This window comes from Emys orbicularis, chromosome 24 (assembly GCF_028017835.1).
Source record: "Emys orbicularis isolate rEmyOrb1 chromosome 24, rEmyOrb1.hap1, whole genome shotgun sequence".
NCBI classification, from domain to species: Eukaryota; Metazoa; Chordata; order Testudines; family Emydidae; genus Emys; species Emys orbicularis.
This window is the reverse complement of record NC_088706.1, coordinates 7,630,876-7,651,356: the sequence shown is the minus strand read 5'-3', so window position 1 is coordinate 7,651,356 and position 20,481 is coordinate 7,630,876. Positions and strand designations below refer to the sequence as shown.

The following is a 20,481-nucleotide window of genomic DNA, read 5'->3' as shown; positions in this document are numbered from 1 at the left end:
TTAGCTGAGCCTGGGTGCACGGGGTTTCCGGTGCTGGGGGAAACTGACAGTTAAAGTTCTCCTTCCTTCCTTCTTTGCCTTGAATAACTCAGGCACTGAACTGCCTCCCACCCTGGCAGACGCAGGCTATTTCATGATCCTAGAAATGCCGGGCTGGAAGGGACCTCACGAGGTCATCTAGTCCAGCCCCCTGTTCTGAGGCAGGACCAAGTCAACCTAAACTCTCCCTGACAGGCGTTTGTCCAACCTGCTCTTCGAAACCTCCAAGGATGGGAATTCCACCACCTCCCTAGATAACCTGTTCCAGGGCTTGGCTCTCCTTCTAGACAGTTTTTTCCTCTTATCAACCTAAATCTCCTTTGCTGCAAGTTAAGTTGATTCCTTCTTCTCCAGCCCTCAGTGGACATGGAGAACAACTGATCACTGTCCTCTTTGATATCAACCTTTTCTATATTTGAAGGCTGTTATCGTGTGGTCCCTCCACCCCAGCCTTCTCTTCTCTAGACCAGTGTTTCTCAACGACCGGTCCCTGAGATCTCCCTGACACAGTTTAGGAAGGCACGAAGCAGGTCCCTGGAATCAAAAAGGTTGAGAAACACTGCTCTAGAGTCTAGACTAAGCGTGTCCATTTCTTTCAACCATTCCTCAGAGTCCAGGTTTGCTAAACCTTTTCTTGTTCTTGCTGCTCTCCTCCGGACACCGTGTCCAATTCGGTCACATCTTTCTTGAAGTTCGGTGCCCAAAGCTGGACACCGCTCAGGCCTTGCCGGTGCGGAGTGGCGCAGAACGGCTGCCTCCTGTGTCTTGTATTGACAGAGTGTCTGGGTAGATGGGCCACGCCTCCCTCTGGCTAACTCGCTGCTTCCTGTCCAGCCGAAGTTAGCAGTGACCATCTGATGGCAAGCTTTGCCATGTGGAATAAGGACCTAAGGCCCGGGTGTGCTGGCAAGAAGCCAACGCTTTATTTTCTCGCTCCATGTGACTAAATGTCCCTGTCATGTGACAGGACTCGAGCTCAACCGACTCCAGAAATACCATCTTAAAAAGGAAAAAAAAAACGGGAATAAAATGATTCCAGCCAATAATGCCAGCCAGTTACTACCGTCCATCTCGGCGCAACCATGGTGGTGACTCTGCAGCCGCTTTCTGGTCTCAGAAGGGTTCCTTCTCCAGCCCTGTTCAGCTGCCGAGGTGGAGCTGCCACATGCAAGATTTCTGTTCCCAGTGACTGGGTGGGAGCTCCGCTGACAGCCACCTGCTAGGGGCCCTCAAGAAAGAGGGAGCCATTGTCCTCCTTGGTTTTATTTAGAGGTCTTCTGTTCCTCCTTCGGGACTGACCTTTTTCACTTCCCCGTAGATATGAGGAGGGTGGGAGAGTGCAGAATTAAACATGCGTCTCTTCTTTGCAGGGTGTTTGTGCGTTTGTTTGGTTTTTTTTTTTTCCTGCCCTGTGATGGGGGCAGCTCTTTGGGATTCTTGCTGTAATATTTCTTCTCTGGTCGAGTTTTTGATCTACCTAGTTCTTGTCTGGCGTTCTTTATCCAGAGATCCCAAAGCATTTTACAAAGGAGGCAAATATTAGTCTGCCTGTTTTTCAGATGGGGAAACTGAGGCACAGAATGGCAAAGTGACTTAGCCGAGGTCCCACAGCAGGTCATTGCCAGAGCCAGCACAGAACTCGGGTCTCCCAAGTCCTTGTCTAGTGCCCTATGCACCGGGTCACATGGCCTCCCATTAGTCTTAGGGAAGGCAGGATGGCCTTGATCACTAGACTAGAACCCAGGTTTTCTGAGTCCCATTCCTTGCTCTTCCACTGGCCTGCTGGGTGACCTGGGGCAAGTCACTTCCTCGCTCTATGCCTCAGTTTCCCCATCTGTAAAATGGGGGATATGTCTCTGGCCTCCTTTGTGAAGTGTTTTGAGATCGACTGAGGAAAAGCACTAGTTAAGAGGTGGTGGTGTTAAATCAAGTTCTCTGATGTTTGCTGGCTTTTTTTACTAACCCATCTGGATGTGCGAGGGAAGGCTTTGGCCTCGGCTGCTTGAATTGAGGTATCAGAGTGTAGGTGCTGAAATGAGCAGTTAGGGGGTTCAGCTAACTTTGCTTCTCCTATTGTCTCCCACACACACGTTTCCTGGGGGCCTGTCACCTGTGTCCACCAGCTGGCCTGTTCCAATCCCTCCCAGACTCAGAAAACCCTTCCTGGCCCAAGCAGTGCCCCTTGGCCTGGAGGTCGGTCGCTTACGTGGCTGATCATCTTATTCAATAAGCAACCCTGGCCCTTTTAACTGCATCTCTTACCTTAATCCCAGCTCGCTGTTTGCTCTGGAGGGATACATGGTGCTCGGTCTCCGTTAGCCACGGCCCAGTGTCTGACAGGAGGAGGAAGCTGAAACCCAGATCTGTGGGGAAAAGGAAAGATGGGTCAGGAAGATGAGGTCACCTACGCGGATCTGAAATTTCCTCCCAGATCGCAGCAAACAGATGTGAAGAAAGCAGGTAACAGTCAGCCACAGGGAGCCCCTGACAGGTGCTTCTTGGGTGGGAGCCCCGGGGAGGGGCTTGGAATATCACCGTCCCCATGTGTTACGTTACATAGCGACAGCATGGCCCAGTGAATGGATCGTTGGATTGGGACCCAAGAGACGGGGCTCTATTCCCAGGTCTGCCACTGTCCTGCTGGATGACCTTAGGCAAGCGCCTTGCTTTGCTGCTCTCTGCCTCAGTTTCCCCTGCCACCCTCTGTCTATTTTGGCTATTTAGATTGGAAGCTCTTCAGGCCAGAGACTGCCTCTCACGATGTGCATGTGCAGCACCTAGCACACTGGGAGCCAGGGCTCGGGGGCGGGGAGGATGTCTCTAGACGCTATCTAACACTAATAATAAGCTCAAATAAGACATTTTCTTCGGGCCTCCCAAGCCCAGCCTGTCGCACCAGGACACGGGTTGCTGTCGCTATTTATGAATGCTAAGGACCAGCTGGTGTAAATTAATGTATGCTGCTGGAGGAGCTGCGCTAGGTGAGGATCTGCCCTATGACTTTCTCCCTTCTGCTGCGGATACTGCGTAGGGTCTGTACCAGATGCACACCGATGTGTTGTTTTTTTCTTTCCTTTCTCCCTCAGTACACCCAGAATCAAAGCCCCCTGCCCAGAAGTCGTCTCTGTGGCCTTGGCTAGTGATAGCAATGATTCTCTGTGTGCTGTTCCTGGTGGTGCTAATTTCCCTGAGTATCCTGTGTAAGTACTTTTGATGGAAAGGATGAGGGTTGGTTCCCCCCCGGCCCTGTTAAATGGAGAGAACAGTGCTTTTCCCCGCTGAAGTGTGCTCAGAGAGCCTGCGCCTGCTGGGCCTCCCCACCCCCTGAAACACTCCTCCTAAGTCCTCTGGTTCACTATTTCATGATCAACTCGTTCCCAACAGTCAGCTAGTGGATGGCAGGACATCCTTGCCTCTGAGCAGTGTACCCAGGAAGCTATTGTGTCAGAAGCTGGCAGGGTGACTCGACATGTGGCATGTGGTAACAACTTTTCGGTGGTGACATAGTTGGACAACACTTTTTGACTTGCCAAGTATGGTCCCTCTAGTCTAGGTGAACCTCCTTTCCTAGGAAGATCTCTGCCCCCAAGCCCTAGATTTGAGATCTTAACTCTCCAGAAAATGCATCCTCTTCCCTTAGCATCTCCTCCACCTCCCCAGTTTCATCCCTAATGACCCTCCTCAAGTGTAACTGGCTTCTAGTGTGGGCTACCAATCTGTGCCTAGACTGATGAGCACCACAAATCCCCAAGGCTGGAGGGGTCAGTTAGATCAACCTAAAGAGAATAGTTTAATGCAACAGTAAAACCAGATGGCCGGTGTGAAGGCTGGGGCTCAGAGGCAGCTCCCACAAGGTCCACAGTGTTCACACAGACCTTTCAGACCGGCTCAGACTCTTGATTAAAGGCCAGGAGAGGCCGTCGATTGAGGCCACAGTTGGCCTAGCTTTCATATCAGTGCTGAGACAGATGCTGAAGTAGACTGCCTTTGGGAAGGGGCCGCCCCCACTCAAACGTGGTGTCTTCTCCCTCTGCTAGATTCCCGGCTCCTGGCTGGCAACACGCGGCTTCTAGAGGAATCCAAGAGCAAAATGGAGCAAGTGGAAGGGAGATACTCCCAGTTACTGCAGTGGACATTGCACACAAATATTTGCACCCTGGAGTCCCCGTCCTCCAACACCTCAGAGCCCCGCAGTGAGTACGGTGCCATTGTCCCCGGTTCAGAGGGTGAAACTGAAACCCTGAGCAGGGAAGTGACTCTTAAGATGGTGGGGCTGGCAGGAGAACCCAGGAGTCCAGGTTCCTAGTCTCAGCTCTGAACGCCCACCTGTTGGATGGGCCTTAAGGAAAGGGCAGATGCGCTGCTGCCCCTGCTGCCCACTTGAGCTGCGAAGGCCACTCTCTCCTGCCGTCTCGGGCAAAGGTCCGGAGCTGAGACGGCAGCTACCCAGCCAGCGGGAGGGGCACAACGGCCTAGTTCAGGTGCTGGTTGTTCTTACGCGGCCCCCTGTTCTGAGCCAAGCTGTGCTCAATTTCCCTCTCCTCCCTCCTCAGACATCAGCTGTCCCTTGTGCCCCTGCCAATGGATTTCAAACAAAGGAAGATGCTACAACTTTTCTCTAAATGAATTATCGTGGGATGCCAGCAGGAGCAGCTGCCAGAGGGAACAGGCCGATCTAGTGGTCATTAATGATCTGGAGGAGCAGGTAACGTGAGCTACTTACGATCATGGAGCCTCCTAGGGACGTTGTGGAGTTTTTGGTTGGTGGTTTTTTGTTTTGTTTTTGTTTTTTTGTTTTTTTTATGCCTCCTTTTGCAAGCCCACCCTGGGCCTGACCTTTGAGGAAGTGCTGAGGACCCCCACGTCAATGGCCCTGGCCACCTGGGCTGTCCCATGACCCTTAGCACGGGGCTTGTGTGTTCCGTAGCTACTGCAGTAGGGCTTAAGAGCGCATGCTGCAGCCACTTCTGGGCAGGAGCTGCTGCAGCTGGGGCAGGATTGTTCCCTCCCCCCTCCCCCTGGGGGGCAAGGGGTTAAGCCGCTTCCTGCCTCCATCTCCTTCCAGGCTAGGGGGTGAATGCATGGGTTGCTACTTGGTCATTCTGCCTTGTGCGTGGGTAGTGGCCCAGGCACTGAATGGCCCCAAGGGGTGGGGGCATGCCTGAGGAATAGGAGCCTAGGGCCCCATTGGTCTGTTGACCCAGGCTGATGTTCCGGGGCGGGGGAGCTTTTCCTGTGCGCCCCAAATTCTAGCTGAATTTTTCACATGGCCCCAGTGCTGAAGGAAGGGACTAAGCTGGACTCCTCCAGCTCTGAGATGGCCTCTGACAATGGCTACCAGCTCAGGCCCCACAGGGAGGTAGGTGGGGGAATGCCATGGTCGAGCGCCAGCCCAGGCACTGAGCAGCAAAACGGCCTCAGTTCTGAGGCCGCTGGGGGACTTTGCTGGTGGAAGTCTTGACCTTGTCCATACCAGGAACCCCCAAGATCGTGCCCTTTCCCTCGTTGACAGACATGGGAAGGGCAGGGCGGTCATGACCCCCTGACACCTGTTCTTGACCCCCAGATTAAGACCCACTGCAATAGAGGAATCAGTTCTGACTTCCGTGATCCCTGGCGTCCCATAATAAACAACTAACTAAAACAGGGCTAAAATCTCTGGGAATGAAAAGCGGGGAGCACACGTACCACAGTGAAGAACCCCTCATCCCCTAGATTAACAGGGCCAGCTGGGTTCTCTTCCCCCTGCTGTACTGGATGCTTTGGGGAAAGGGTCCTTTTTTGTCAGCTCAGCGGCCTGGTGCGATTTGTGGTTGAGAGCAGAATGGAGCTTCTTAGCAGAAACATTGAAGCGTCTCTGATGCGGCGCTGTCTGTAACCTTCTCCAGGTCTTCCTCAGCAAGCGGCAAGGGCAGTTGAATTATTGGATTGGTCTGACGGATGTGGCCAAAGAAGGCTCCTGGAAGTGGGTGGATGGCACTGACTTAAACCAAATGGAGAAGTAAGTGTAATACAGCAGGGTCCTCCATAGCGCGCTCTGGCTGGAGGACACTCGCTCAACTTCTCCCCACTCAGCCGTGCAGCAGCTCTGTAAGAAACGCTGGAGGGGAGCAGGAGGGAGCGTGCATTGATTCAACAGCTGCACCAAAGGGGGGCAAACAGGATAACATGTCCCCCTCTCTTCCTCCTGCCCTCCCCCCACCAGATCATATAGTTCAGGGGTAGGCAACCTATGGCACGCATGCCGAAGGTGGCAAGCGAGCTGATTTTCAGTGGCACTCACACTGCCCGGGTCCTGGCCATCGGTCCGGGGGGCTCTGCATTTGAATTTAATTTTAAATGAAGCTTCTTAAACATTTTTAAAAGCTTATTTACTTTACATACAACAATAGTTGAGTTATATATTATAGACTGATAGAAAGAGACCTTCTAAAAACGTCAAAATGTATTACTGGCACGCGAAACCTTAAATCAGAGTGAATAAAAGAAGACTTGGCACACCACTTCTGAAAGGTTGCTGACCCCAATCTAGTCTGACCTCCTGTATAACACAGGTCAGAGAACTGCCCTAGGACAATTCCTGTTTGAATAAGAGCAGATCTTTTAGAAAGACCTCCAGTCTTGATTTTAAAAATGGTCAGTGATGGAGAACCCACCACGACCCGTTGTAAATTGTTCCAATGGTTTTTTTAGTCAATTTTATCAATGAGGGTATACCTTATTTCCAGTCTGCACTTGCTTAGTTTCAGCCTCCTGCCATTTGATTGTGTTCTACCTCTGCTTGCTACTTTGAAAAGCCCATTATCAAATATTGGCCATGTAGGTACTTATCGACTGATCAAGTCACCCCTCAACCTTTTCTTTGTTAGACGCTAGGAGCTCAGTCTATAGCTAATCACGATAAGGCAGGTTTTCTAATCCTTGCATCATTCCTGCGCTGTGGGCACCAGAACTGGCCACAGCTGCTTGCTCCCGAGCCAAACGCAGGCTGGGCTGATGCCAGGGCTAGCTGCAAAATCCAAAGTTACTTCCATTAAAAATTTCAAACAACTATTTCATTAGATTTTTTTTTTTAAATGGCAAATTGAGTGAAAAAAAATTTAAATGAAAATTTGCCCATTTTGAATTTAAAGATGCTCACTTTAGTTTTGGTCTTTGATTTTTTTTTTTTCTGTTGAAAAATATAAAATGTTGCCAAAATCAAACAGTAGTGTGTTTTGGTTTTGGGGTGTTATTTTTTGATGGGGAAACAGGGTGTGGAATTTCAGCCTGATCTTGGGATGCTGCAGATTCTGTTCAGCTATGTAGGTGTAAATCTGGAGTAATCCTGGTGAAAAGGGAGAAATAGGAATATGACTAGACATGTAAGGCTGGAAGGGGTGTCAAGAAGTCGGCTAGTCCGTCCCTCCCCCCCTCCCAGCATTAAGTTAATTAGATCATTCCTGACAGATGTTTGTCTAACCCAGTGGTGGGCAAACTTTTTGGCCTGAGGGCCACATCTGAGTATGGAAATTGTATGGTGGGCCATGAATGCTCACGAAATTGGGGGTTGGGGTGCAGGAGGGGGTGAGGGCTCCAGCTGGGGGTGCGAGCACTGGGGTGGGGCCAGAAATGAGGAGTTCAGGGTGCAAGAGGAGGCTCCGGGCTGGGGCAGGGAGTTGGGGAGGGTGGGGGCTCCAGCTGAGGGTGTGGGCTCTGGGGTGGGGCTGGGGATGAGGGGTTTGGGGTGCAGGAGGGTGCTCTGGGCTGGGACCGAGGGGTTCAGAGGGTGGGAGGGGGATCAGGCCTGGAGGTTGGGGCGTGGGGCGCAGGAGGGGGTCAGAGGTGCAGGCTCCGGGCAGCGCTTACCTCAAGCAGCTCCCGGAAGCAGCGGCATGTCCCCCTCCGCCTCCTATACGGAGGCACGGCTGTGTGCTGCCCCGTCCACAGGCGCCGCCCCTGCAGCTCCCATTGGCCGCGGTTCCCGGCCAATGGGAGCTGCGGGGACAACGTGCGGAGCCCCCTGGCTGCCCCTACGTGTAGGAGCCAGAGCAGGGACATGCCTCTGCTTCAGGGAGCCATGCAGAGCCACGGCACATGTGAAGCGGGGAGCTCGAGGGCCGGATTAAAACATCTGAAGGGCCGGATATGGCCCCCAGGCCATAGTTTGCTCACCCACGGTCTAACCTGTTCTTAAGAACCTCCAGTGGTGGGGATTCCACAACATTCCTAAATAACCTGTTCCAGTACTAACTCTCCTTGTCGTTTGAAAGCTTTTCCTAATATCCACCCTAAATCCTTGTGATCTGGACCCAGAAAATTGCGATTGCTCACCTGTAACCAAAGCGATGAGATGACCTCTGCACATCCCCATGCATGGGGCAGGCTGCAGTATCCGCGCAGTCCCACGAGTGCGAATGTACAGAGGCCTCTTGGGCCAATACAACCCTGATGCTGTAGGATGGGACAGAGCCGTGTTTTCCCTTGGGTGCTGCAGCAGGGGGAAGGCCCATCACAGGAAGGAGAGCTGAGATGCAGAGAAATCTGCATCGTTAGTTTCTAAAATACAGATCCTGAAAGTTCCATGGTTGGTTTTTGGTGGTTGTTGTTTTTTTTTTTTTTCCCCCCTCCAGATTTTGGTACCCTTCCCAGCCAGATAATCATCAGGACAAGGAGGACTGTGTGTCTCTGACAGCCAAACAAACCCCGCCGCATAACTGGAATGATGCCTCGTGTGACGCACCTTTCCACTACATCTGTGAAAAGGCAGCAGACACTCTCACCATCTCCGCTTCCTCTGACTTGAAAAATCTTGTTCACTGTGGCCAATGATGCGGCATCCCAGAATGCCACTGGGCTGCCCCTGAGCCTGTTAATCTCCTGCTGGCCAAACACCCAGTAGAGGGTACCGAGGACTCACCTTTGCAGCTGGCTTGGCAGAAGCCACAGGCTGTCCAGCCCCGTTTTCCAAAGGGTATTTTTGCCCAGATCCACACAGGGACTTCGGTGCTTAGCTTCTAAGTCTAGGCACCACTGAGATCCACAAAACCCCTGCTCAGCTGTGGTCTAAACTTGTAGGCACCTAAATTCACTTGGCACCTAAACTTTTCCTCTAAAAATCCCTCTAAAATCCTAAATTTTCTACCTCTGGGCAAGCCCACTGCTGCATCAGGCAGGCACCCAGTGCCTGGCACCCAGCACACAGCAGGTGTAGGTAGGTGTAATGGAAGGCTAAACTGTATTATATGGTTCAGCCACTGGGTGATACTGTGTGTGTAACCCTTATTGAAGCTAACCTCAGCCATACTTGGCAGTCCATCAACGATCTTGTAGTGAACATGGCTGGTGTGATCTGTCTGCGAAGGAAGCTCTGTAGCCAGTCCATAGGTGGTGCAGAAGCCTGACCTGCTAGAGGCAGCCCTGAACCCTAGCGTGTACAAGGTGCATGTGATATGGTGTCAGGAGTAAACTAGTGCCAGAGAAGAACACAAACATGGCAGTCTCTGAGTGCTCCTGATTCTGCACCAAAGGACCGGTGCAGGAGGAGGACTGATAGGCCGTACGCCTGGGCTCAGAGTTATCTCCCCATGTATTGAATGGGCAGCCCAGGCGCCTAACCCAGGATTTGTGGATTCCTCTGCGTGGCTAGGTGCTTGAAAATTAGGTGTTGCACCACCAAGGTCCCTTAGTATATCCAGGCCTTTATGTACGCCTGGTTTTCCTTCCCCACCTCTGCTTTTTACAGCTGCATTTTGGTTTGGTTTTTCTTTTCTAAATAAGAGACAAAGGGAGTCTAATAAAAAGGAGTTGGAGGAGGAAATGTGGGAAAATGCCAAGCCCGATCTCTTCAGCTTTGCCCCTACGTCCTGTCAGAATCAGAGTCCCCGGTTTGCGTGTGTGTTTTACGGTGGTGGTGGTGATGATCCCTGGCTCTTAGTGATAAAGTGACTTACACAGGAAGTCAGTTTCTCAATTTTACAGGGGGGGGAAACTGAGGCAAAGTGACTTGCCAAAGGTCACCTAGCAGGCCAGTGGCAGCGATGGGAATAGAACTTGGCTCTAGTGAGTCCCAGTCCAGTGCTCTATCCCCTAAATCAGAGACCTGGGATCTATTCTCAGCTCTGCCGTGGACTTGAGCAAGTTGCCTCTCTCTGTGACTCAGTTTCCCCATCTGTATAAGAATGGGGTAATGAGGCTGTGAGACCACAGCAGTGTGTGTACAGAATGCTTTGAGAACGGCAGCACAGACTTAGCACCGCTTGCGCAAACACACTCTTTTCAAAGAATACAAAGGTTTCCGAATCAAGCACGTGACTGTGGGGAAATGCCAGACTGGAAGCGGCTTGTTGCGCAGTGCGAGTGGAGACCTGGTAGCCTGCAGCAGCAAACCAGGAACAAGTGATGAGCGCCAGAGAGAGATGGGATTTGATGACTTGAGAGCTGCTACCCTGGACAAATCTGAATGGGTTTTCAGTGATACAAACCACTTCCCTGGCCTAGTCCCCAGCCACACTTCTGGGAGGAGATTTGCATAGCCCTTGTAAGTAGGACTTTCCCAAGACCCTGATTCAGCTCTTCTGCAGTAGGAAGCACCTGCAGCAAATGGTCACACCCTGCAGCAAGCTGCGGTTCCTGAAGGTCACAGTTTCCTCAGTGTTGTAACAGCAATGGGGCCGCGTGACACCAACTCCCGTACAAGGCCAACACATTCTCTTCTCCCTCCCCCGCTCCCGTGACTCAGTTGTTCTTGAGACACTGAGATTTGGCCAAAACACGTGGAAGGCCTTGCAGATCAAACACTTCATGCTCGGCTCTAAGGCAATGGCTACAGAGGTCTTTCCTGGGGATGCATTTCACAGCCGTGGGCTCCAGCTGAAAATGACCTTTGGCACTGCTGCAATCTATGCTGCTCACGGCTGTGCGGGTGAACGATCAAGGAACATTCAAGCAATCGTTAAAACCAGGGTAACTCAGGAACAACTTCCTAATCAACCGCTTGAGGAGCGCCGGTTACAAGGGGCAGCTACAGGCTCCAGCCCTTGAAGAGGCTTTTGGCTTATCGAAAAAAAGCCAACATGGCTCCTTTCTCTATAAAATAAGATTTAGCTGCATCCCGCTCTCCCGGAGGGGAGGGTGAAATGCCCTGAGGCTTCCCCAAAGCGTGAGAATGAGAACTAGCTGATGGGGAACCAGCAGGAAGGCCTCAAAGGAAGGAAGTGGCATTTTGAAATTCTAGCTGTTTGTCCTTTACTAACTCGGCGTGCAATCCAAGTGTTGCATAGCCCCAGCTTTTCCAACCCCTACATGTTTCATAGGCCCAGCAGCTGCGTGTCTAAGGCAGTTTGGTCTCAGAAGGGGATGCTCTTCTCCTCTCCAGGTCAAGCCTGTGAGCTCCAGCAGGAGGGCAGACCTGGCTTCTGACTTTTGGTGCTTTTTAAAGTCAGAACATTTCTGTGACTTCATTAGGGTGATGGAATTTGAGGGGGCAGGTGAGCAGTGCTCTGAAAATACCATTCATGATGACTAGGGCCCTAACGAATTCAGGGTCCATTTTGGTCAATTTCACAGTTGTAGGATTTTAGAAATTTTGTAAATTTCATGATTTCAGTTTTTAAATCAGAAATTTCAGTGTTGTAATTGTAGGGGTCCTGACCCAAAAAGGAGTTGAGTGAGGGGGGCGGGTTGTAAAGTTATTGTAAGGGGGGCTGTGGTACTGCTACCCTTACTTCTGTGCTGCTGCTGGTGGTGGCGGCGCTGCCTTCAGAGCTGGGCAGCTGGAGAGCGGCGGCTGCTGGCCGGGAGCCCAGCTCTGAAGGCAGAGCCGCCACCAGCAGCAGCGCAGAAGTAAGGGTGGCCTGGTATGGTATCGCCACCCTACTTCTGCTGTGCTGCCTTCAGAGCTACGCCTTCAGTCAGCAGCCGCCGCTCTCCGGCCACCCAGCTCTGAAGGCAGCGCAGAAGTAAGGGTGGAAATACCATGACCCCCCCCCTAAAATAACTTGACCTCCCTGCAACTCCCTTTTGGGTCAGGACCCCTAATTTGAGAAATGCTGGTCTTCCCCCGAGAAATCGGTATAGTATAGGGTAAAAGCACCCAAAAGACCAGATTTCACAGGGGGAGACCGCATTTCACGGTCCGTGCCGTGTTTTTCATGACTGGGAGTTTGGTAGGGCCCTAATTATGACAGTTGCATCTAGACGTTCTAACCAAGAGAGTGGCTCCAGTGGGCGGAGGGGTGTACATGGGTGCTGAGCACTGAACATATTTGCAGCTACAGCCCCTCCATCCTACAAAAGCTTGCACTGCAAATAGACGAAGAGAAACAGAAGCAGAGAGAGCCATAACTTGATGCTGGTCACTGAGCTAGTGCGTAATAAGAGCAAGGAATAGAAGCTGTGACTCCTTCTGGCTAACCTGCCCCTACTCACTGGACCTTCCCTTGTCAAGTTACTTGTGCATATTGTCAGACTAGCTGCTTCATTTGTTTCTCGAGGATTCAAATTGTAAGCCTTTTTGCTTTGAACTTTCGCCTTTTTCCTTGTGGAAGGGAAAAAAATTACACACTCCCAAATTTGGCCTTTTCTGACACTTTAATCGTTAATAACAACTCATCTACATATTTCAGCAGCTGCCAAATAAAAGAGAATTAAGTCACAGCCAGCAAGACTGTATTCTGTAGAAACTACTGGAAGTGAGCAAATCAGCATCTGTGGTCTAGGGTGTTACACAAAGGGTTTAGAAACAGGGCCCACAACACAGGGTCCAGAAAACTTCTCAGCCTTCCTGTCCCGCAGCTGCATGCTAGGGGCTGTGTCCCCGCCCAAGGGCAGGTTGATGGCAATGTGAAAGGGCTGGTGAGGCCCAGCCAGCTGCTCCCCTCTGCTCTGTCTCCATAGGCTATGGATGATTATGGGGTTAAGCTCATCCTTCCCACAGGTGGCTCCAGTGATGACAGTAGCAGGATTTAGGTAGGTAGATGTTTATTCCCTCAGCATCTGAGATGATGCGGAAGCCTCATGCACAGGACATTTCACCGAGAGTGTTCATTATTTGGCCAGCACAGTAGCAACTTGGGAGTACGTTTGCTGGACAGCAGGCGTGAAATGGACCTGAGCATTCAGTGCACCCTGGTCATGTGGCCAGCACAGAATCACTAACTTTTTAGCATCTGTTCTCTATTGTTTTTCAGCCTCATGTGGAGGGAAAGCTTCCCTGGACAGGGCCAAACCCCTGCAGCTGTACCTATGCCACATGGGAGGCTATATAAAGATAGTTTGATATAGGTACAAAGGCCCCTCCCTTCCCTCCACCACCTGCCTCTGTGAGCCATGTTTATATGGTATTTGGAGGAGAATATGTTCCAGGGGGTGGACTGTCATGTCTTCAGTCTCTCTCCCCCACTTCCCTTTCATCCCATGACAATGATTAAAGGCTGGGGGGGGTGCAGTAAGGCATTCTCTGTAATTAAGGCTCTGTGGTGCCAACTCACTGTGTGGTCCTATCCTCTTCTCTCACGGCAGGCACCCCAGCACAGAACCACCTAGCCGAAGCAGATAACTCCAAAGGCAAATCAGCAGCTGTGTCATGCCAAAAATCACGCCTGAAAAGTGAGGTGATCAGGTTTGCTTTAAGCTGACAGCCTCGGTGGAGCCCATGCTTGCCCTTTGAGCAGCTACAGCAGGAGCCAACGGCAGTAGGGTTTGGGTAGATAAAGAAGGAACTGGGGCCATAAGAATTCGTTCTTATATAGGTCTGAGCCCTTAAAAAAAGAACAGTAATAAACATGTATTAACTGGGATTTTTGTGCCATGTCCATTTTGGGCATCTATCAAAATAGCTGGCCTACCTCCGTTGTATTCTCATTTGCACTTACGTGGCAAGCAGAAGTTTGATGTATTCAGCGGTTACAAGCTGCAAAGAATAACAGCTGCAATTAACATCAAATTCTTCAAGAGCAAGGGAATGTAAGATTGTGCTGGTTGTTTTTAAGCCGCGGCATCTGAGGTTCAGACAGTGGCTAGGACATTAGACAGTGCCAGTCTTTACAAATTTAGTTCTGCAAACAAGTCACGCTTTCCCATGTCTCTCCCTGAGTGTGTGACATATTTATAGAGACACAGCACCCTCGCATGGACAACTGTACTGTAGCCTAGTGTAGGAAGATCTGCCACTAGACAACTTTCCCTTAGCTCTCACACTTTAAAAAAAAATTGCTACGGCACTGTTAGTACCTTTTGGAATTAATGAGTATTATATGGGGGATAGATTCTACTTTGATATGCAAATGCACACGAGAGTTTGGGGAAAGCTCACAGTAAATACTCATAAATCAGAAAGAATAATGAAAGCTAGTTATGACACCGCATTTATTCACAAAGATTTGCATTTTTTTTTTTTTTTTGCGCCGTTTGGTTTGATGCTAGAATTTTGTCCCGTCTCACACCGCATAGGTAATGACATAACATGAGCCCTACAGGACACAGCAGTGTACATAAACACCTTGGGACAGATTCTCTAAGCCACACATGTTCAGTGTTCGGTCACAGCAATGAGAATGATCTGCAGTGGTAAATGATACAAGGCTGGGAGTTGCCACTGTGGGGTGGAGCATGAACCTGGCCAAAGTGCCCCACAAGGAGCTCACAAATGCTACATGGAAACTGGTTAATTTACTGTTTTCAGACCTCGTATTCCGAGCGACAGGCACTACTGTATCAGTTTAAACTGGAACGGCAGAGGAAAGCAGGTGCGCCAGTCCTCCCTAAGGCACTGCAATGTAACCCCAGCATCCATGCTCATGCCACGGGCCTGTGCCCTGGGTTAGCTGCCCCCCGCCCCTCAAACCCTACATTCAACATTTTGGCAGCATGGCAGATCTGACTCTTAAAAATTATAACAGGTGCTGAGGCTCTTGGACTAAATCTGCCTTACGCTGAAATATCCTGGTGAGGATGTGCATGCCTTATTCCTTTTGTTGTCTCCCTACAGTTACTGTTCGCATTAGAGCATGGAGGGCAAAGAACAAAAGTTGTGACCAGCTGCTGCTTCCTCCAAGTCCTTTGGTATCTCAAATCAGACGGAAAGGGTCCCAGACGCTCCCGTGAGAGTCAGAGTTCTGAACCATTTACAGGGCGGTCACAGAATCATTCATGGACTAAAAGCAGCAATACACAGCAAGTAACAGAGGATCGGGTAGGAAAGTTGTGTCATGCAAAGCCCAAACTACACACTACGCACCACCCTGCACGGGTCAGATAGAGACACAGCACAGGGCCCTTCTCTCCAGGTAGGTACAAGAGAAGGTTGTACTGTAATCCCACAGTGTGAATGGCCAGGCTGGACGCCCCATCCCAAAAGGGCATAGGAGGGTTCTTCTCGGGCACTGACTGGTGCAAGTTTCATATCACAGTGAAGTCTGAAAAAGCGGAGAAGAAACCCAAACCCCGCCCCCTGAAACAGAAGCCCCCTTAACCCCTAATCTGACCCCCTCTACTCCAAAGCAACCTGATCAGGTGAACAGGGCTCAAGCAACCCGTCCTGGGAGCATCCCAAGGCCAGGGAGTTCAATTCATTGTCAATTTTTTTTGAACCATCACCCTTCACCTACCAATTGTGCTCCTTTTACATGTAGAAAGATGGAGAAAGCAGGCTTCCAATCGGCTCTTCCTGTACGGACAAACTGCTACCCTCTTCACAAACCGCGGCATCCTTTACACATGCTCACACGGCCTTAAACCCTTTCTCGAACAGAAGTAAACATTAAGATAAACTAAGAGGCACTAATATCGCCGAGTACTAGGCAATTCAGGCTTGACTTTCAAACCCGGGTCCAAAAGTCTTCAGACATTTCATCTGGCTGGAGGAAACCCAAGTCCCTGTTCTAGATCTCTTGCAGCGAGTAGCCAGGGTCGCTACGTTCGCGCTTCACTAGTGGCTCGCCGACACTTCGGGAATCTGCGTCTGCCTCACCTCCAAGGTCGCTAATGTCATCTGTGGAGGACAATTCCCAGTATCAGCATTTTCGGGGGATAGAAAAGTGCAACTCAGTTAAACCAGAGGACAGAGGTGGCTTGCGCCAAGTTTTTATTTACTTTTTTTTTTTTTTTTTTTTTTAAAGTATTTTCAAGTAACTTTATTTCTCCTGAGATGGCACCCTGGAAACTGACCGTGTCCCCAGACCACAAGCTTCCCCTCCCCACAACAAATGAACCTGAACATTGACTTAAAGGAGCCACCTCTAGAGGAGAAAGAGAGAAAAATAGAGCTGGAAGATACCTTTATCCAGCAGTGTTGAGGACATGGATGCAAGGTCACTGAACTGAAAGAGAAAACAACTTGGATGAGTGAGGTTTAAAGAGTCCCCTGGATGCACAGACAGTGCTCCGCTGTTTCAAAACAATTTTAATTAATAGCTGATTTTAAGAACTTAACAGAAGTTACAAATCTTGGCAGCTAATTCCCAAGCAGCACCGAGGGGGGTGCTGAGCGGTCACGGACTTGAGCTGCCCAAGACCATTCAGGCCAGAGGTTTCCTCCAGGGCCAGATGAACCATTAGACTAATAAGGCTATAGCCTTAGGCTCTCCTATTTTTAGGCCCTACTGGTCAGGCAGGGTGGGGGGAGCTTGCTCATGCAGCCCGGCTGGAGCGCTCCTGCCAGCAGGAAAGGCAAAGCAGCCCCCTGTGGCTTGGAAGGAGCTCAGCCGGGAGCCAGCCTGCTGCATCTCCCCACGCTGCAGGAACACATTGCCAGGGATCCAGTTAACACTGGTGACCGGCCACTAAAAATCCGGTTACCACAGGAACCTGTGCCAGCCGTGGGTGTAGTTTGAGTGGGCATTGCCTCCCCTGATTTCTCCAGAGCTCTGCTTAGCTGTCAGGGAGGGAAGTAGGGTGACCAGACAGCAAGTGTGAAAAATCGGGACAGGGGGTTGGGGGGTAATAGGAGCCTATGTAAGAAAAAGACCCAAAAATTGGGACTATCCCTATAAAATCGGGACATCTGGTCACCCTAGAGGGAAGAGGCTCCCTCTGTCCCTCTCCTGGGCTGAGGCTGGCAGGCAGCTCCAGGACGCTGCCTCCTTGGTCCTAGTGCCCATCACCGTCCTCTTCTATGCGTGCTGGGTCCCATTTCTGGACAACTGGTGAGTGCCTGGGGGGGGGGGGGGAGCGGGGGGAAGAGGCAGTACCAGAGCGGTAGGGTGGGAAGCTTGCACAGAACCTGCACACACTATCCAGTTCCAGACAGAACTACAGTTCTTTTGAGTTTCATTCCAAAAACTTTAAGCTAAATAAACCTGAAGTTAGTCCTCATTTTTCTGCCCCAACTCAAACTAGCTTCTTTCCCAACTGGAAAATGTTGGGTAAACATGGAATGTGTGTGAGTCGAGAAGGGAATGAGAACACAGACCTGCTGACTGTCAGACCTGTGTAGTCTTACTGACTTCGGGGAGAACAGATTTTTGCACAAGAATAGATTCTGGTGTCTCCTGCTTTTTCACACCTGGTATAAGCAGAATCTCATTCACTTTCCTCCCCTAAACTCTGAGCACTTGAAGGAAAAGAAATGAGCAAGGACTGCTTGATTTACACATGCAAACGAAACAGGAAGCTCTCCCTTCATTCTACACCAGCCTTAAACGCCAGACCTGATGTAACAAGGGTGTCACTACAGCAGCCTTGGTTGGACTGTTCTTTTGAAAGATCCTTAATGGTTCTTTTAAGATGCTGATTTTCAATGAAGTCTTTTTGTTCAGGGGGGCAGAGAACACAACAGGGAATAGCTCTGTTTTGTCAACTCCTAGTCATTCAAAAGCTGAAAAGCTTTAGATCCTTTGTTTAATGTTTGTATCGTGATTTTGAAGAGCTAACATAGTACAGATTTGCTAAATATCATGACTGGGCAGCCATCTAAAGAGCTGTGTCATTTCTAGCTGTTACCTTTTTCTTTCAGAAAGTTTAAAACAAACAAATGCAAACCGTACGGGGCTGGTGCAGACAGAACTAATGTTAAAAAACCTCATGTCACAGCTGCTGATCTCACATTCTAGAATAGATAATACTTAGTCCTGCCATGAGTGCAGGGGACCGGACTAGATGACCTCTCGAGGTCCCTTCCAGTCCTACGATTCTATTCGTTGATTCTAATTGTGGCAGAGCTTGGTGACCGAGTGGCCTGATGTGGTGAATCACTGGAGATTAACGACACAAACTGGGTATCATCCCACAAATAATATTTGGGTTCAACGTGAAAACAGTAATTCATCGTCCTCAGCCAGTGCAACACTGGGAGGCAGCTTTCAGAGCAAGACAGGCTGAAATACAATGCCACCCAATGTCATTTTCCCACTGCGCCTTCCTCTACTTCACTGGATTTTACACGGGAGTGGTTTTCTTTTACATAATAAAAGCTGGTGGTCTCCCAGACTGCAGTGAGAGTGAGATGGGGTGTGTGGGGTAGAGGTCATAGCTTGGGGGAAACACCTGCAGGGCTTGGCTTTGCACTGTGCCAGGGGAGAGCTGAGGGTAGAAGCACAAGGTGGAAAGAGGTGAGCAGGATGGGGAATGTTGCAGTGTTCACCCTCAGACAAATGAGCACTCCACTACCTAGCAGGAAGGAGGCCCAGGAGAAGGCCAGCGTAGCATCCCTCGTGCTATCTCTTACTCAGAAGTATCTGTTTGAAGAATTGAGTGTCGTGAGAGTAGAATAAACTTGTTCATTTTACATAAATAAATTAATATGTAAATGTGTATGTAGAGAAATGTTTGATGACGTCTTCATTTTTTTTGCAATATGTCATTCATACTTAGGCCCCTCCGGCCCTGGTTGCCTCGTATGAAAGAGTGTGTATAGCTCCTGTGGCATTACGCCCGGTGTTCTTCACAGTAATATTATGATGATATGATTATGGCATAACTACAATGTATTTTATGCAAGATAGGTCATGTGAGAGATCACTGGAAAGGTTATGATTCACTGAATATGGTTATTCTATTTGTATGCATGTATCATTTTAGTATCTGAAGTTAGGAATATTGTTTATGCATCTATTACAAAGGTGTTTACACCTGGGGTACGCCCACTAGGCAGAATGCAATCAGTCTGGATGAATGGCTGGGAAGGGCCATTAGGGAGAACAATAGGTCTTAAAAGAAGATAATCTCCCACCAGGGAACCTTCCTGAGGACTCTCCAAACAGCCTCCTAGTCACGGCTACTATGCCAGTACAGGGGCATGTGACCAGATCACCCGGTACTGCACTCTATCTTAGGGTACGTCTACACTTACCTCCGGGTCCGACGGCAGGCAATCGATGTTCTGGGATCGATTTATCGTGTCTTGTCTAGACGCGATAAATCGATCCCAGATCGATCCCGGAAGTGCTCGCCGTCGACGCCGGTACTCCAGCTCGGCGAGAGGAGTACGCGGCATCGACGGGGGAGCCTGCCTGCAGCGTCTGGACTCGCGGTAAGTTCGGACTAAGGTACTTCGAATTCAGCTACGTTATTAACGTAGCTGAATTTGTGTACCTTAGTCCGAAGTGGGGGGGGTAGTGTGGACCAGGCCCCAGAATACCATTGTTTTGCCACTGAAAGGCGTGGGAACCAAGTTTGGAGAGAAAGGGTTCCCGCCATATGCAAAAGCTATTTAAGGCAGGGGAGTGACATCATCATGGTTCTTCACCGATTCCCCACCCAAAGAGACTCCTGGAAACACCTGAGGAACAAGGACTGAACTAGTGGGAAGGGTTGGACCCAGGCTGGAGGGGTTTCTAGCCTGCGAAAGAAATACCTGGGGTTTTAAGCTGCAAGCAAGTGCCGCTTGCCCTTTAAGAATCTCTGCAACCGGCTTAAATCATCATTTAGGGTGAGAATTTGCTACTCATATCCAATCTCTTTAGTATATTAAGCTTAGATTGCGTTTTTGTTTATATGCGAGGTAATCAGCTGTGATCTGTTTGCTATCCCTTATAATCACATAAAATCTATCTTTTGTAGTTAATAAACTTGTTTTTGTTTGGTCTAAAACCAGTGTATGGAAATCATAATGTGGGGCAGAAAGCTGTTACATATCTCTCTCCACATTAGGGTGACCAGATATCCCGATTTTATAGGGACAGTCCCTATTTTTGGGTCTTTTTCTTTTATAGGCTCCTATTACACCCCACCCCGTCCTGATTTTTCACATTTGCTGTCTGGTCACCCTACTCCACATTGAGGGAGAGGGCGAATTTTATGCGCTGACACTATACAGTTCTCTGTGCAGCGCAAGATGGTATAATTTTGGGTTTACCCTCCAGAGGGGGTGTGCGCCTGAGAAGCTGGTAAGTGCCATAGCTGTATACCCTTTCCATGCAGGGGCTGGTCCGAACGCTTGTCTGCATGTTACTACAGCTGGGTGTGTCTCTACCTGTGCACTGGTGAAAGTGTGAGACTGGGAGCACACGTGTGTGCAGCTTGTCA

At 49.9% G+C, this 20,481-nt stretch overlaps 2 protein-coding genes across 3 annotated transcripts in view; one reads left to right on the top strand and one right to left on the bottom strand.

The window, feature by feature from the left end:
* The first annotated feature begins 3,163 nt into the window (after nucleotides 1-3,163).
* Nucleotides 3,164-8,850, top strand: LOC135894266 (hepatic lectin-like). Its single transcript, XM_065422330.1, has 5 exons — nucleotides 3,164-3,239; nucleotides 4,077-4,232; nucleotides 4,593-4,744; nucleotides 5,928-6,040; nucleotides 8,652-8,850. The coding sequence occupies exons 1-5, from the start codon at nucleotides 3,188-3,190 to the stop codon at nucleotides 8,848-8,850; spliced, it is 672 nt and encodes a 223-aa protein (XP_065278402.1). The 5' UTR covers nucleotides 3,164-3,187.
* Nucleotides 8,851-15,899: 7,049 nt separating this feature from the next.
* Nucleotides 15,900-20,481, bottom strand: part of RFX2 (regulatory factor X2) — a 52,366-nt gene continuing 47,784 nt past the window's right edge. For both annotated transcript variants that reach the window (XM_065422125.1, XM_065422126.1), the window contains 2 exons: nucleotides 16,295-16,337; nucleotides 15,900-16,009 (listed from right to left, as the gene is read on the bottom strand). In XM_065422125.1, the coding sequence (XP_065278197.1) occupies nucleotides 15,900-16,009; nucleotides 16,295-16,337 (153 nt within the window). The remainder of the gene's footprint in view (nucleotides 16,010-16,294; nucleotides 16,338-20,481) is intronic.

Excerpts from the sequence above, each read along its gene's own strand:
- LOC135894266 (XM_065422330.1), top strand. The coding sequence starts at position 3,188 with ATGATTCTCTGTGTGCTGTTCCTGGTGGTGCTAATTTCCCTGAGTATC. Across the intron at positions 4,745-5,927 it reads TTAATGATCTGGAGGAGCAG|GTCTTCCTCAGCAAGCGGCA; the intron begins GTAACGTGAGCT and ends AACCTTCTCCAG. Across the intron at positions 6,041-8,651 it reads GACTTAAACCAAATGGAGAA|ATTTTGGTACCCTTCCCAGC; the intron begins GTAAGTGTAATA and ends TCCCCCCTCCAG.